Raw genomic sequence first — 13,465 nt, 5'->3', positions numbered from 1 at the left:
GATCACCAGATTTTGTTCTCACTTACCTCTCAGGACTTCAGTAAAGAGCAGTAAAAACTCGACAAAAAGTTGTGTTGAAGGTGAGAAATCAAAACCGTTCAAATTCTGCTGTTAGTTTGTTACTCCTGTTCTCAACATGCAGAGGAGTTTGAGTCTGTTAGACTGTTTTAGTTTTTCATCAGTCCACTCAAAACGGCTGCAGCTGCCTGCTGCAAGTATGTTTCCATGCACACTAATATTCCACTATTATTCAGAATGTGACAATATTCCGAATCTGATATGGGTCATGTAAACAGCATATGGGTGTGTGTGTGTGTGCGTGTCAGGCTAGTGTTGCGGAGGATCCTGCGGCGTGCGGTGCGGTTCAGTGTTGAAGTGCTGCAGGCTCCCCAGGGAGCGCTGGCCAGCATGGTTCCCACCGTCACCCACATCCTGGTAAGCTGGCCGTCATCACCATATTGGCCCCGCCCACTGCTGCAATGAGTTCCCATAATCTATCTGAGCATTGGGTTCAGCCTCCCTCCTCTTCCTCCTCTTCCTCCTCTGCCTGCTCCTTTCATCATTTCTTCTTCTTTCTATTTCTTCATCTTCACCATAGAGGACTGCAGGGATGACGTCTTTTTGTAGGCTTACCCAGAATTCCCTGTGCTGCTGGTTCTTAGGGGGAAAAGGCTATGGGATCTTTTCCTCTTCTGATTTGCCTCCCCATCCGCCTGAACAGGCCGACCAGAGGAGCAGCTAGTGCAGCGACCAGTCCAGGACACACTCTCTTAATCCGGCTTCCCACCCGTAGTAGACACAGCCAATCATGCCTGTGTGGATGCCCGACCAAGCCGGAGGTACTGTAACACGGGGGCGCGAACCTGTGAACCTTGTGTTGGTAGGCAGGGAATCTACCGCTACACCACCCGGACTTGTAGCAAACTCATAAGACTTTATCTTGTCTTTAAACAAAAATTGTCCAGTTTACTTCCAATTTCACTCTCCTTTCTTGTAAATAAAGTTTTTATTTATTTACACACACATAGACAGTATTATTTCTTTCACTTGTAAGACATTCCAAGGCCTAAAATAGATTAACATAATATATGTATGTGTGTAATGATATATATATATATATATATATATATATATATATATATATATATATATATATATATATATATATACGTATACAGTGACGGCTGGTGGTGATATTGGGTGGAGGGGCTAAAAAATTATAACCACCAATAGCTCATGCTGCAGCAACAGCAGCTCCGAGATACCAAATTACAGCAACAAACAACACTAAGTAGTAGGCTATAAGAATTGCCTGATGCAAAACTTTCTGTAGGCTATCACTCTCTCTCACACAACACACACACACACACACACACACACACACAATTAAATGATTAATTTATGTCCACATAAATACAGAGTACAAAAGGATATAAACACTAATAATGCAGTCAGATGCTGGGAAACAGTTACAAAACTGCCACAATAATGTGTACAAAAAAAGGAACACCACACAGGGTGATGGCAGTGGCAAATTGACAAATACAGTTATACTGTAATACAAGATATTGGTTAGTATCCACTTCAAGAATACAAAAAGCAGCGCCTTCTCCATATCAAGCGGCTACCAATAATAGCAGACTGAGCAATACCTTCTCTTAGGTAGATATGCAAAACCAACACATTCCCAAACAGATTGTCTTTATCAGACCACAAGAGGAGAGAGAGAGAGGAGGGAGAGAGAGAGAGAGAGAGAGAGAGAGAGAGAGAGAGAGAGAGAGAGAGAGAGAGAGAGAGAAAGAGAGAAAGAGAGAGCTGTTCACGTCTTTTCCCTTTGATGTTTAACGAGCTACAGCTGTTGTGCCCAGTGCCCACGTAACACAAAACTTACGATTTTGTCTTTGTCCCTTTCCTTGGACTCTTCACTTTTTTTTCAATTTCCCCCCGTCAGAGATCAAGGAAAATGAATGAGAAAGTAGTCCACCTCAGCGCCATTTCCTGATTCTCACTTGTAGTGTGTGCATGTCATATTCGAGCTGTCATTGGTTGTCAAGTCAGTGGCAGGTCGGCCCTGGTGGGCTGAACCATGGGCTGTCCGAGTTTAGCCCAAATGGCCCGTAGATGGCCGCAGCTCAAGGGGGACGTGCCAGACACTTGTCAATCACTTATAACGAAGGTGATTGAAGGCTGAGGGGAGTGTGTTTGGGCTCACAAAAACTAGCCCATTGCAATGATTTTCTTGTGACTATAGATGGCGCTGTTGCTGCTCTAATAGGTTCCACCAACATAAAACAACCAATTCTAAGTTTGTTTAATGTAATTTAAGTAGAGAATAAATAATAATAATAATGTTCTCATTTTATTGGAAATGATAGGGGGGGCTTAGCCCCCCTAGCCCACTGATACCAGCCGTCCCTGTACGTATATGTACCGTAAATTCCGGACTATAAGCCGCGGCTTTTTCCCCGTTTTTTGGCCCTGCGGCTTATATAACGGTGCGGCTTATCTATGGATTTTTTCAGAAAAAAAAAAAAATACAAATAAAATCTCTCTTTTTTAGCACTCTTTCTAACTATAAATCCACTTCTGTTTTAATTTCCTCTCTTGCCCTCTTTTCACCACACCGCGGACACTGTGTGCACTGTAAAAATAAACAAAGGTGGTGTTGTGTTATGTTGTTTTGTTGAAATGTTACGGTAATACGGTAAATGGGAGCTTCCTCAAACAGCCATCTCTTTCCCGACAATCCCCTCTGTGCGTGACCCCTTACATATGGTAATTACGGTAAGCAAACGGCCACTCGGCCAACAACTCCCTCCCCCGACTACCAGGAGAAAATCACAAACTTCGGCGAATTCACACAAAGGAAGATCAAGGAATATTCCATCGAACCGGAGCAGATCATAAATATGGATGAAGTGCCTTTGACGTTCGACCTGCCACTCACTCGGACTGTTAACAAGAAAGGTGAATCGTCGATCACATTGAGAACCACTGGGCACGAGAGAACGAATTTCACTTGTGTTCTGGCCTGCTCTGCATCTGGAGTAAAGCTGCCGCCAATGGTGATTTTTAAGCGGATTACGATGCCGAAAGAGAAAATTCCCAGTGGGATATGCCTCAGAGTCAACAAGAAAGGGTGGATGATGGAAAGTGTCATGAAGGAGTGGCTGGCTGAGTGCTACGTCAAGCGCCCTGGAGGATTCTTTCACCAAAAAAAAGCTTTGCTCGTTCTCGACAGCATGAGGGCTCATATAACAGATTCCGTGAAAGCAGCCATCAAGACCACAAACTCCATTCGGGTTCCGAAAGGCTGGACTGCTGCGTGATGATGACGCCGGCACAGCTGGGCGCCTTCAGAGGCTGTTCGATTCCGACAGTGACGAAGAGGAGTTCCTTGGTTTTGAGAGTGACAACGAAGGAGAGAGGAGAGTGGTTGACGAAGCCACCCTGAACCTGTTCGTTTCCGACACTGAAGTTGAGGACTTTGCTGGTTTCAGTACGGAGGAAGAAGAGGAAGACGAGGATTAGTGACTTGACTTTTTTGACTCTGACTCTGTTTTTGACGCTGCACCTTCACCTAAAAGATGAAGACAAGGATTACGGTACCTGGTTTGATTGTTGACAGCACCTTTTGTTGAAATGTTAATAAATGGGAGCTTCCCCAAACAGCCATCTCTTTCCCGACATTCCTCTCTGTGCACGAACCCTTACATATGGTAATTAAACATCAAAACACCCGCGGCTTATAGTCCGGTGCGGCTTATATATGTAAAAAACAGTCAATTTAGCTGCTGCGGCTTATATACCGGTGCGCCTTATAGTCCGGAATTTACGGTATATGTTTGTGTGTGTATGTATATATATATATATATATATATATGACTCTAGCTAACGTGTTAGATATACATATGTACATATATGATACTATTTCTAACATGAAATTTACAAATGTTTTGCAAAGTCATACTTCGATATATTGGGCAATTCTGTGTGGTCCCTCAATAGGCATAATCTTGGCGATACAGGCACCGCCGAGCCCAACGATTTCCCTATGCTATGTATTCTAACAGAGCCGCTGCTGGCCATTTGGGTGCCCTAAGCGTAAATCCTTTCATTGTCCCCCCACCCCCTACCAAGAAAAAATCACAAATGCAATCTTTTGTGTGTGTGTGTGTGTGTGTGTGTGTGTGTGTGTGTGTGTGTGTGTGTGTGTGTGTGTGTGTGTGTGTGTGTGTGTGTGTGTGTGTATTGAGAAATCTGGTAATAGTAATTTCGTTATGTTTTTAGTTGAGATGCCTGAATTATTTCATGTTAGAAGCAGAGGCGCTTTATTTTGAAACTCCAAGAGTACAGTAGTAGAAATACTGTACGAAAATATTGTCTTGCAAGATGGACTGAAAAGTCCGCTGTTTATCTCCCTTTCTGCTGCAGCATGTTGAAGAAATAAATGTTCAGTTTGAACAACACCCGTTCCGATCATTATAGAGCAGGAGGATGGCTTCCACTACACAACACTGTATTTACGTAGGCTACGTTACAAATTTGCGGGACTGAGAGGAATCTCGCACTTGTACTGATGTCCAGCATGAGCATGTAATTAACGAGGAGATCCCACAACTTTATGTTAAGGGGCACCGTGGCCAGTTCAAAAATGGCAAACTGGCCGTGTGGAGAGTTAATTTGAGAAGGGGCATTACCAAACTGTGGGGCATCCACCACACTGTCACCGTTAGGGCTGGGTATTGGCAAGGACCTCACAATACAATATGTATCACGATACATGGGTCACGATACGATTGTATCATGATACATTGCGATACAATACATATTGCGATATATTGCAATACTCTACATAATTTACTGAAAATTAAAAAATAGAGCTAAAAATACAACACGCTGTGTACCACCCATAGTACCACCCAGGTAGTGTAATAATATGTACATCACTTTCTATTGACAACTTAGTGGACAAATTTAGTCAAAACTACTGAGTGTTGAGTGTCTTACTGAACGCACTGAAATAAAAAGTATTCTTATTATGTCACTGAGCACACGGCTGTGCCAAAAAATCGATATGGCGATATATCGCGATATTTTTCTGAAATATCGATACAGTATTGCGGAAAAAAGTATCGCGATATATTGCCGTATCGATTTGATTGCACAGCCCTAGTCACCGCTAATTTAATCAAATTGACACACAGCTGGTGACAGGCTTTGACTCTGCAGGTCAGAAGTGAAGGACTGCTGCTCTGGCCTAGCTAGCTGCAGCTGTAGCCTGCAGAGCGTACGGCTGCTCTGGCCTAGCTAGCTGCAGCTGTAGCCTGCAGAGCTGCTCTGGCCTAGCTAGCTGCAGCTGTAGCCTGCAGAGCTGCTCTGGCCTAGCTAGCTGCAGCTGTAGCCTGCAGAGCTGCTCTGGGCTAGCTAGCTGCAGCTGTGGCCTGCAGAGCGTACGGCTACCAGAGCTAGTCGCTAAATAAGCTGCTGGGAAGAAAGGACTTTTATTTTAGTTGAGGACTTTGTTAAAGTTCTTGTTAGTTCTTTTTCAAGTTTGTCCAAGTGGTGTTGCCGTAACTGCTGTCCAAGATCTGGCAGCCTGTATGGATGAGGTATTGAGTTGACACTTGCTAGTGTCCTCTAGTAAGAGAGTGAGGGGCGGCTTTAGCTCAGGAGGTAGAGCGGGTCGGCCAATGATGCAAGGGTTGGCGGTTCGATCCCCGCTCCCTCCCAGCTGCTGTCGTTGTGTCCTTGGGCAAGACACTTAACCCTCCTTGCTCCCAATGGTGTGTAGGCACCCTGTGTGGCAGCCTGCCGCCATCGGTGTATGAATGGGTGAATGTAGACTATCTACTCATTGTAAAGCGCTTTGGATAAAAGCGCTATATAAATGCAGACCATTTACCATTTACCATTAGAGTGGCGTCAGCGGAGGACCAAAATGCGAGACTCATTAGCCAATGAACAGCCAGGAATGGGTCTCGCGCTACTTTTGCATGCTAACATAAAGCTGATAATGTACAATTTGATTCACGGGGGAAAAAACTCTTTCAGAGTACAACACAAACTGTCTATTTTGCTGCAACTCGACAGTGCTGCTTTTTTTACTCAAGAGTTCCACTTTCTACTTCCTGGAAAAAAACTGGTCCATTGGAGTGAATGGAGATGTCGGAACTCTTCTATTATATGGCTCTGACACTTCCTATTCATCCTCCTTCTCCCTTCTTCCCCTTTTCCTCCTTTTCCTTCTTTATTCGTTAAATTTAGTTTTTCCATTCTTGAAAAAATACAAGTGTGTTGCTTTTAATTAAGTCAGATTGATGAGGATCTGTGATTGATTGGCTGGCTGATTTCATGAGCTGATTGGCTGTGTGTTGGCAGGGCGATTCGTATCCTGAGCTGCACAGAGAGACCGACAGGGTAAGTCTCTTACTTCTAACATTTTGCTCAGAAAACGGCAAGAGAAAACTACAGCATTATGATGCAATGATGAATGAATGATGACCCACCTTTTGAAGAATATAACATCACAAAATAAGAAATGGAGTGAAAGAGTTGCAGTTAGTGCTTCCTGAGCACATTTATTTTAACCTTTCATTTATTTTCAGGATTTGTTTTTGTTTTTCCCCCTTTCTCTCAAGTACCCTCTGTAGTACCTCCACGTACCTCTAGGGGTATGCGTACTCCCGTTGGGGAACCACTGGTAGGGCTTTCACACCGGCAGGGCTCCGTGCCGGTTCCGGTTCCCGAACCCAAATTTGAACCGGCCGGCGCGTTCAGACCGAAGAAAGAATTGGTTCGGAACCTGAAAAGTTGGTTCTCAGCGGAACCAAAAAATAGTTGGTTGTTCCTTGGGAACCGTGACATCGTCAGTGGGCATGTCTTATTCTAGGCTGACAACATGGAGAAAAATAATTTGCAGTGGTCTGCTGAGGAAACCAAATGTTTAGTGGCGATTTGGGCATCTACCGAATCTCAAGAAAAGCTAGAAAGCAGTACAAGAAAGACCAAGTTGTATGCCGAACTTGTGGAAGAGATGGCCAAGGCTGGGTTCACTCGAACGCCAGACCAAATAATTAATAAACTTAAAAAACTGAAGAAGGACTACCGAATAATGTCCTCCCACTTTGGTTCCGCTTAAACTGGTCTGAACACGGGCTGGTTCGCCAGAAAGCACATAGATTCTGAGACTCCAGAACGGAGCCAGAACCAGAACCGTGTCTGTCTGAAAGCGGTATGAGTGGTGACTGATGGATTGATATCTGACAGGTTATGGAGATCATCAACGAGAACGAGGCTCAGTTCCTGGCCTCTCTGCAGCAGGGCCGCCGGCTGATGGACCGCACGCTGCAGAGGGTGTGCCGCCATGACAACACCGTCTTCCCAGGTACGTGTGTGTGTGTGTGTGTGTGTGTGTGTGTCTGTGTGTGTGTGTGTCTGTCTGTCTGTCTGTCTGTCTGTCTGTCTGTCTGTCTGTCTGTGTGTGTGTGTGTGTGTGTGTGTGTGTGTGTGTGTGTGTGTGTGTGTGTGTGTCTCTCTCTCTCTGAATCTCTCAATTCAATTTGAAGGGGCTTTATTGGCATGGGAAACATACATTTACATAAGCGAGTTTAAAAAATGCACACAATGAAAGATATATTAGAATAAAGAAGTGTGTAAACAGCTGTGGAACATTGTAATCAAATATAAGAATACATAAGAAAGAGTAGGTAAAGTTAACGGTGTGCATACAATGACAAGCACAAATTTGCAATAGTTGCGACCACATAGTATGCATATTTCCATTTTTTTTTCTCTTTTCTTTCCGAGTCGAACTTTACATGGTCTCCCCTGATTCTAAGTATAGTTGAATCGCTTAGTTTGACCAAGTAAAACAATTTTTATACACATTTTACACAAGGTCTATGGAAAAATGAATGGCGGATGAAATTCCATGGACAGGGACAGGGGGTGACTTTGGCACGCTTATTGTCAATAGGCAGCCAGACCTACGTTAGCCGTTAGCAACGTTAGCATTAGCGTAGCGCCGAGATGACTCAGGGAACAGTAGACAGAATATCAGCTTTTCTTCATGCAGTAACAAGCCTTAAAACCTTTTCCTTGTGGCTGAGTGTTGCTGTAATATAGACAGTTTAAGACCATTTCTACTACATTTCTAGAGCTACTGGGTGCTGCACTGCTGTCAGCTGAGCCTAGAGACGTCCTGCTTTAGTGTGCACTGCGCAGCTCTGGTGCCTTCACACACACATACACACACACACACACACACACACTTGATATCTATGCCACATTTCAGCATCCTAGTGTGAAAGCTGTTCCTGCTAAAGCGTGGTGAACTTTTTGTGAACCAACCAACAGAGTGACTTGCTGGTCGCAGTTAATAAATAAGTCTGTTTCTCTCTCTCTCTCTCTCTCTCTCTCTCTCTCTCTCTCTCTCTCTCTCTCTCTCTCTCTCTCTCTCTCTCTCTCTCTCTCTCTCTCTCTCTCTCTCTCTCTCTCTCTAGCGGCGGTGGCCTGGTCTCTGCACAGGGACCTGGGCTTCCCTCTGGACCTGGTGGCGCTGATGCTGGAGGAGAGAGGAGCCAAACTGGACCGCACCGAACTGGACCGACTCATCCACAGCCACAAGGTGACTCACACACAGTTGATACTTGATTCTGTCCAAGCCTGATTGCAGCCCGATTTTCTCTTTTCTTCTACCGGAGCCGAGCAGACCTGCAGTGATTAGACGAAGAATTTGGCGCCAATCAGCCAATCAGACGCACTTTCTGCAGGTTCTGTAAACATCTGGCTTTAGAAAATGAATAGATGCCAGGATACACTAAATGGGGCATTGCATTTGGCACTGCAATCAGTGCACTGGCAAATAGAGAGGCAACACCAGCCTGAAGATAGCCTATCCCACTCGTAACATTTAACTACACCAAAGTGCAAAAACACACACACCACGGCAGGTGCTCATTACCGTAAGCACACACAGTCATACACACTGGTGTCAACGTAGTAAATAACACTTCAGCACACTGACAGCATGTTGTGAAGCCAAACACAACACAACATAAATAACACTTCAGCACACTGACAGCATGTTGTGAAGCCAAACACAACACAACATAAATAACACTTCAGCACACTGACAGCATGTTGTGAAGCCAAACACAACACAACATAAATAACACTTCAGCACACTGACAGCATGTTGTGAAGCCAAACACAACACAACATAAATAACACTTCAGCACACTGACAGCATGTTGTGAAGCCAAACACAACACAACATAAATAACACTTCAGCACACTGACAGCATGTTGTGAAGCCAAACACAACACAACATAAATAACACTTCAGCACACTGACAGCATGTTGTGAAGCCAAACACAACACAACACAACACAACACAACACAACACAACACAACACAACACACTACAGTGACTGAACAATGTGATCGATCCGGGCGCGACCCCGAACATCACTTCAGTTTTGTGGGCCGAGGCCGGCCCAGCCCGTCGGGACCCGTCTGGGTCGGGTTGCCCAGCTCTAACACACACAGCCACAAGGTGACAGGCTAGCTGCTAGACCAGGGGTCACCAACCTTTTTGAGGTCGAGGGCTACCTGAAGGGTAGAGAGTCATGTGGGGGGCTACCTGTTGAAATTTGCTCGATTTGCATTTAATCGAGACATACCGGTACACTCACAAGAACTCTTCCTCCCACTCCTCGTGAAATTGGTAATGTTTTTTATTTCGCTTTTCTGCCATTGTTCTTGCTTTCCATCATTTAGCTTAGCCGACTGATATAATCATTGGCTGCTGGCAGTCGCACTGTCGCAGAGTGAATGACGTAGTGACGTAACGTAAAACTAAACTTTGACCCCAGCCCAGGCGGATCAAAATAGTTAATCAATAATTAATTATACACAGACAATAAATTATACAGACAATAAATGTTTTTAAAACGTATGCATTGTTAAACCAATTATTTTCTACATTTGTGTGTTATTGTGGGAAGGGAGGAGAAAAACAAATAAAAAATAAATGTTTCTGATTATATTTTTTTGTTTTGTTTTTGCTTTCTTTCCCCTGTGTCTGAGCCTGTGTGTCTGTTTTGTCTTGTTTGTGTTCTATTAAAAAAAAAAAAAAAAAAAATCTGAACGTGGCCTGCGGGCGCCACAGCGCCATCCCGCGGGCGACCAGGTGCCCGCGGGCACCGTGTTGGCTACCACTGCGCTAGACAATACATGGCTGAACACTAAGGATTACCCGATTGCCCGGGGCAAGTGGTTAATAGAAAGAGATTGCCTTGCTCAAGGGCATCTCAGTGGTGGTAATGAGGCACTGCTTTTTCACTTTCCTCAACCAGATTTATCATACCGGTCCTGGGGATCGAACTGATGACATTGCGGTCACAAGCTTGCTTTTCTAACCTGTAGGCCACCACTGCCTACATTAACATTGAACCCTGCTAGTTTAGACTAGACTAGACTACACCGCATTTTGGGATTTAAAAACCTGTCATTAATTGTGATGTCTGTTTTTGGTGCTGCTCTAGTGAATGTTAATGAGGAAAATGGCCCACCCAGCTGACACTCTCCAGATACCTTTTTATATAGATAGACACCCCAACTTCCACTCACTTCCTGTATCTGTGTCACGTAGGTTTCGCCGCTACCCCCGCCCACTTAGGAGACTGGTCAGCCAATGAAGTTTCATATCATTGACAGACAGCCAATCACAAGCTGATGACCACGCCTATTTATGAGACTGAAAGAGTACAATTTGTTACAATTGGTGGAGTGTCACTATCTATATTAAAGGTCTCTGCTCTCTCTTCAGCAGGGCTCTGAGCAGCAGAAGGTGTCTCAGTCTCAGGTGATGCTGGATGTCCACAGCCTGGTGGCGCTGCAGCGACTGGGCGTTCCTCACACAGACGACCGGCCCAAATACCAGTACAGCCTGCAGGAGCCCCACACATATGGTACACAGAGAGCACAGCGCCGCCTGCTGGACATAAATCCTGTTGACGTTACGTTGGAACCATTCAACTTTTCCCTCCAGACATATGCTATTCACCTTATGTAGAAAAGACAGTCTGTCTTGAGAGACTAACAGGAAGTGTAAACACAATCGGAAGTTCTGATTGTGTTTACACTTCTTGTGACTCGTAAACCCTAGTCTGACTCATATGTGAGTCAAACTTTGGTTTGACCAGGTGAGTCAGACTATTTTGAGCAGGTAAAACAGCTGGCGCTTTGAACAGGAAGTCATGACACAATGGGTCAAGTGGGCGGGGCTACATAAGGTGAAAACTATTTTTTGAGAGTGTCTCAAAGCTTCAAAATGGGAGTCCACAGTGTGTGTGTGTGTGTGTGTGTGTGTGTCTGTGTCTGTGTGTGTGTGTTGCTCTCCAGTCTTCCCAGAATGCCGTGCGAGCGTGCAGGCTCTGTACTGCGGTCAGAGTCTGGTGACGGAGGTGAGCGAGGGCCAGCGGTGCGGCGTGGTTCTGGACCGGACCTGTTTCTACGCCGAGGCGGGGGGGCAGTCACATGACCAGGGTTACCTCACCCGGGACAGCCTGCAGGTCAGGGCATGGCACAGAAGTAATGCATGCTGGGAAGGTTTAGGCGGAACTCGTCGACCGGCCTCAGAGGCTGCTGTTCCCTGCAGAATATCATCCTCATCATCACACGGTTACATAACTGATGAAAAAATTACACAAAAAACGTTTAAAAAAAGACCGTTTTTACACTCTTGTGTCCGAAATAAACAAACAGAAACAAACAGGACACAATGAACCTTGCTAAACAATTTTTGTTCACCTGCCAAAACTTTGCACCTGTTTCACAGATTTAAAAATAATTAAGGAACCTTTTTATTCCACCTGTGCTGAAGTCATAAATGTTATAAACATAAGGAGAGAAAACTATTTAGATCAGACTTAGAAAATGGATGGACATATTTTGTTCTTTTTCCTCAATTGTCTCTCAGGGCTTCCTTTAGATGTTCAGATGTCTCCTCCCTCTCTGCAGGACGTGCTGTTCCCAGTGGAGGCGGTGCTGCAGGCGGGGGGCTACGTGATCCACCAGGTGACCGCAGCCGACACCCTGAAGACTGGAGACCAGGTCCACCTGCACCTGGACCAGGTGAGCCAGGGGATGGACTCTCCATACTTTAATAGAAAATCCTTTTCCAAGCTGAGGAGAAGCAGCCAGATGGGAAGAAGCACAGGAAGAAAATAAAAGCACATTTGTTCCTCTCAGCTTTGGGAAAAAACAATAAAGTAATGTTGGTATACATACAGTATATAGTAAGAACAGGATTGTTTTGAACAATCCGTAGAGTTCATATATCATATCTTCATATATCATAACATATCATAACCGTGACAGCTGTAGCTCAGGAGGTAGAGCGGGTCGGGTCATCCACTAATCGCTTTGGATAAAAGAGGTCGGTGGTTAGATTCCCGGCTCCTCCAGTCTGCATGTCAAAGTGTCCTTGGGCAAGATACTGAACCCCAAATTGCTCCTGATGGTGTGCCAGCACCCTGCGTGGTAACCTGCCGCCATCGGTGTGTAAATGGGTGAATGTACCTACTGACTGTAAAGCACTTTGGATAAAAGCGCTATATAAATGCAGGCCATTTACCATCTTCACTCAGGTCCTTTGTTTTACTCCAAAAACTGCAACATGTTCAGCAATATGGCTTTTATGCTTCAGCCACTATGTTACTATTTGTTTGCTATATAATATATGTTACTATAACCGAAGCTGTTACTATATTAGCAATATGGCTTTTGATAGAACCAAGTTGGTTCTATCCATTGGGATAATACTTCACTCATTTCTCTTTATTAAATTAAACAATGTAATGTATTTAACCTGCAGTAGGCAGTTTTAAACATCATCATCAATATAACCCTTGTTTGTGTGCTGTGATTGGCTAGTCATGTTCTAGCTCAGGGGGTTTCAAAGTATGAGACTGTGGGCCTCCCCTCAGACATCCACCCCCAGCTTAAGCTTCTGGCATACTCTTCGCGCACGTGCTGGAGGCGGGGCTCCACGGAGGGCGCGCGCACTCTGCGCAGGCCAAAACAGAACATAGTGAGTGCTCCAGAAATGGCAGCGATCAGTGAAAGGCAGTCTGAATGAAATTGAATGTAACGTTCCCAATTCTATACATTAAATTCTAAAAAACGACCCTCAACATTTGGGAAGGCTAAGCCACACAACTAGTTCGTTATAATCGAACATTATGCTTTTGAAGGCGACTTTACGACGGTGAGGACTCAATCACAGCAGATATCCGCTGATAGCCTACCACGGAGATCTCACAGGCACAGGCAGCAAAACCCGACGCGCTGATAGAAAAATCTCCGTGGACGCGCCGCGCTGCGCTCAGGCCTCGCCCCCCGACACGCCCCGTGCGATGACGTCATAATCGTCGCGCGCTCTATGCGCTTGGCTGG

At 45.0% G+C, this 13,465-nt stretch overlaps 1 protein-coding gene across 2 annotated transcripts in view; it reads left to right on the top strand.

Moving 5' to 3' along the window:
- The window catches only part of aars2 (alanyl-tRNA synthetase 2, mitochondrial (putative)), a gene marked incomplete at its 3' end in the record, with an annotated part of 34,208 nt that overhangs the window by 9,946 nt on the left and 10,797 nt on the right, over positions 1-13,465 (top strand). The window contains exons 7-13 of one of the 2 annotated variants that reach the window (XM_083663078.1): positions 327-435; positions 6,382-6,420; positions 7,270-7,387; positions 8,505-8,629; positions 10,836-10,977; positions 11,411-11,472; positions 12,029-12,142. In XM_083663078.1, the coding sequence (XP_083519204.1) occupies positions 327-435; positions 6,382-6,420; positions 7,270-7,387; positions 8,505-8,629; positions 10,836-10,977; positions 11,411-11,472; positions 12,029-12,142 (709 nt within the window). Of the gene's footprint in view, positions 1-326; positions 436-6,381; positions 6,421-7,269; positions 7,388-8,504; positions 8,630-10,835; positions 10,978-11,410; positions 11,581-12,028; positions 12,143-13,465 lie in introns of both variants that reach the window. The other variant, XM_083663077.1, reaches the window with a different exon arrangement.

Source organism: Poromitra crassiceps (assembly GCF_964638095.1).
Source record: "Poromitra crassiceps genome assembly, chromosome: 30".
NCBI lineage: Eukaryota > Metazoa > Chordata > Actinopteri > Beryciformes > Melamphaidae > Poromitra > Poromitra crassiceps.
The sequence above is the reverse complement of the archived record's forward strand: the minus strand, read 5'-3'. Positions and strand labels throughout refer to the sequence as shown.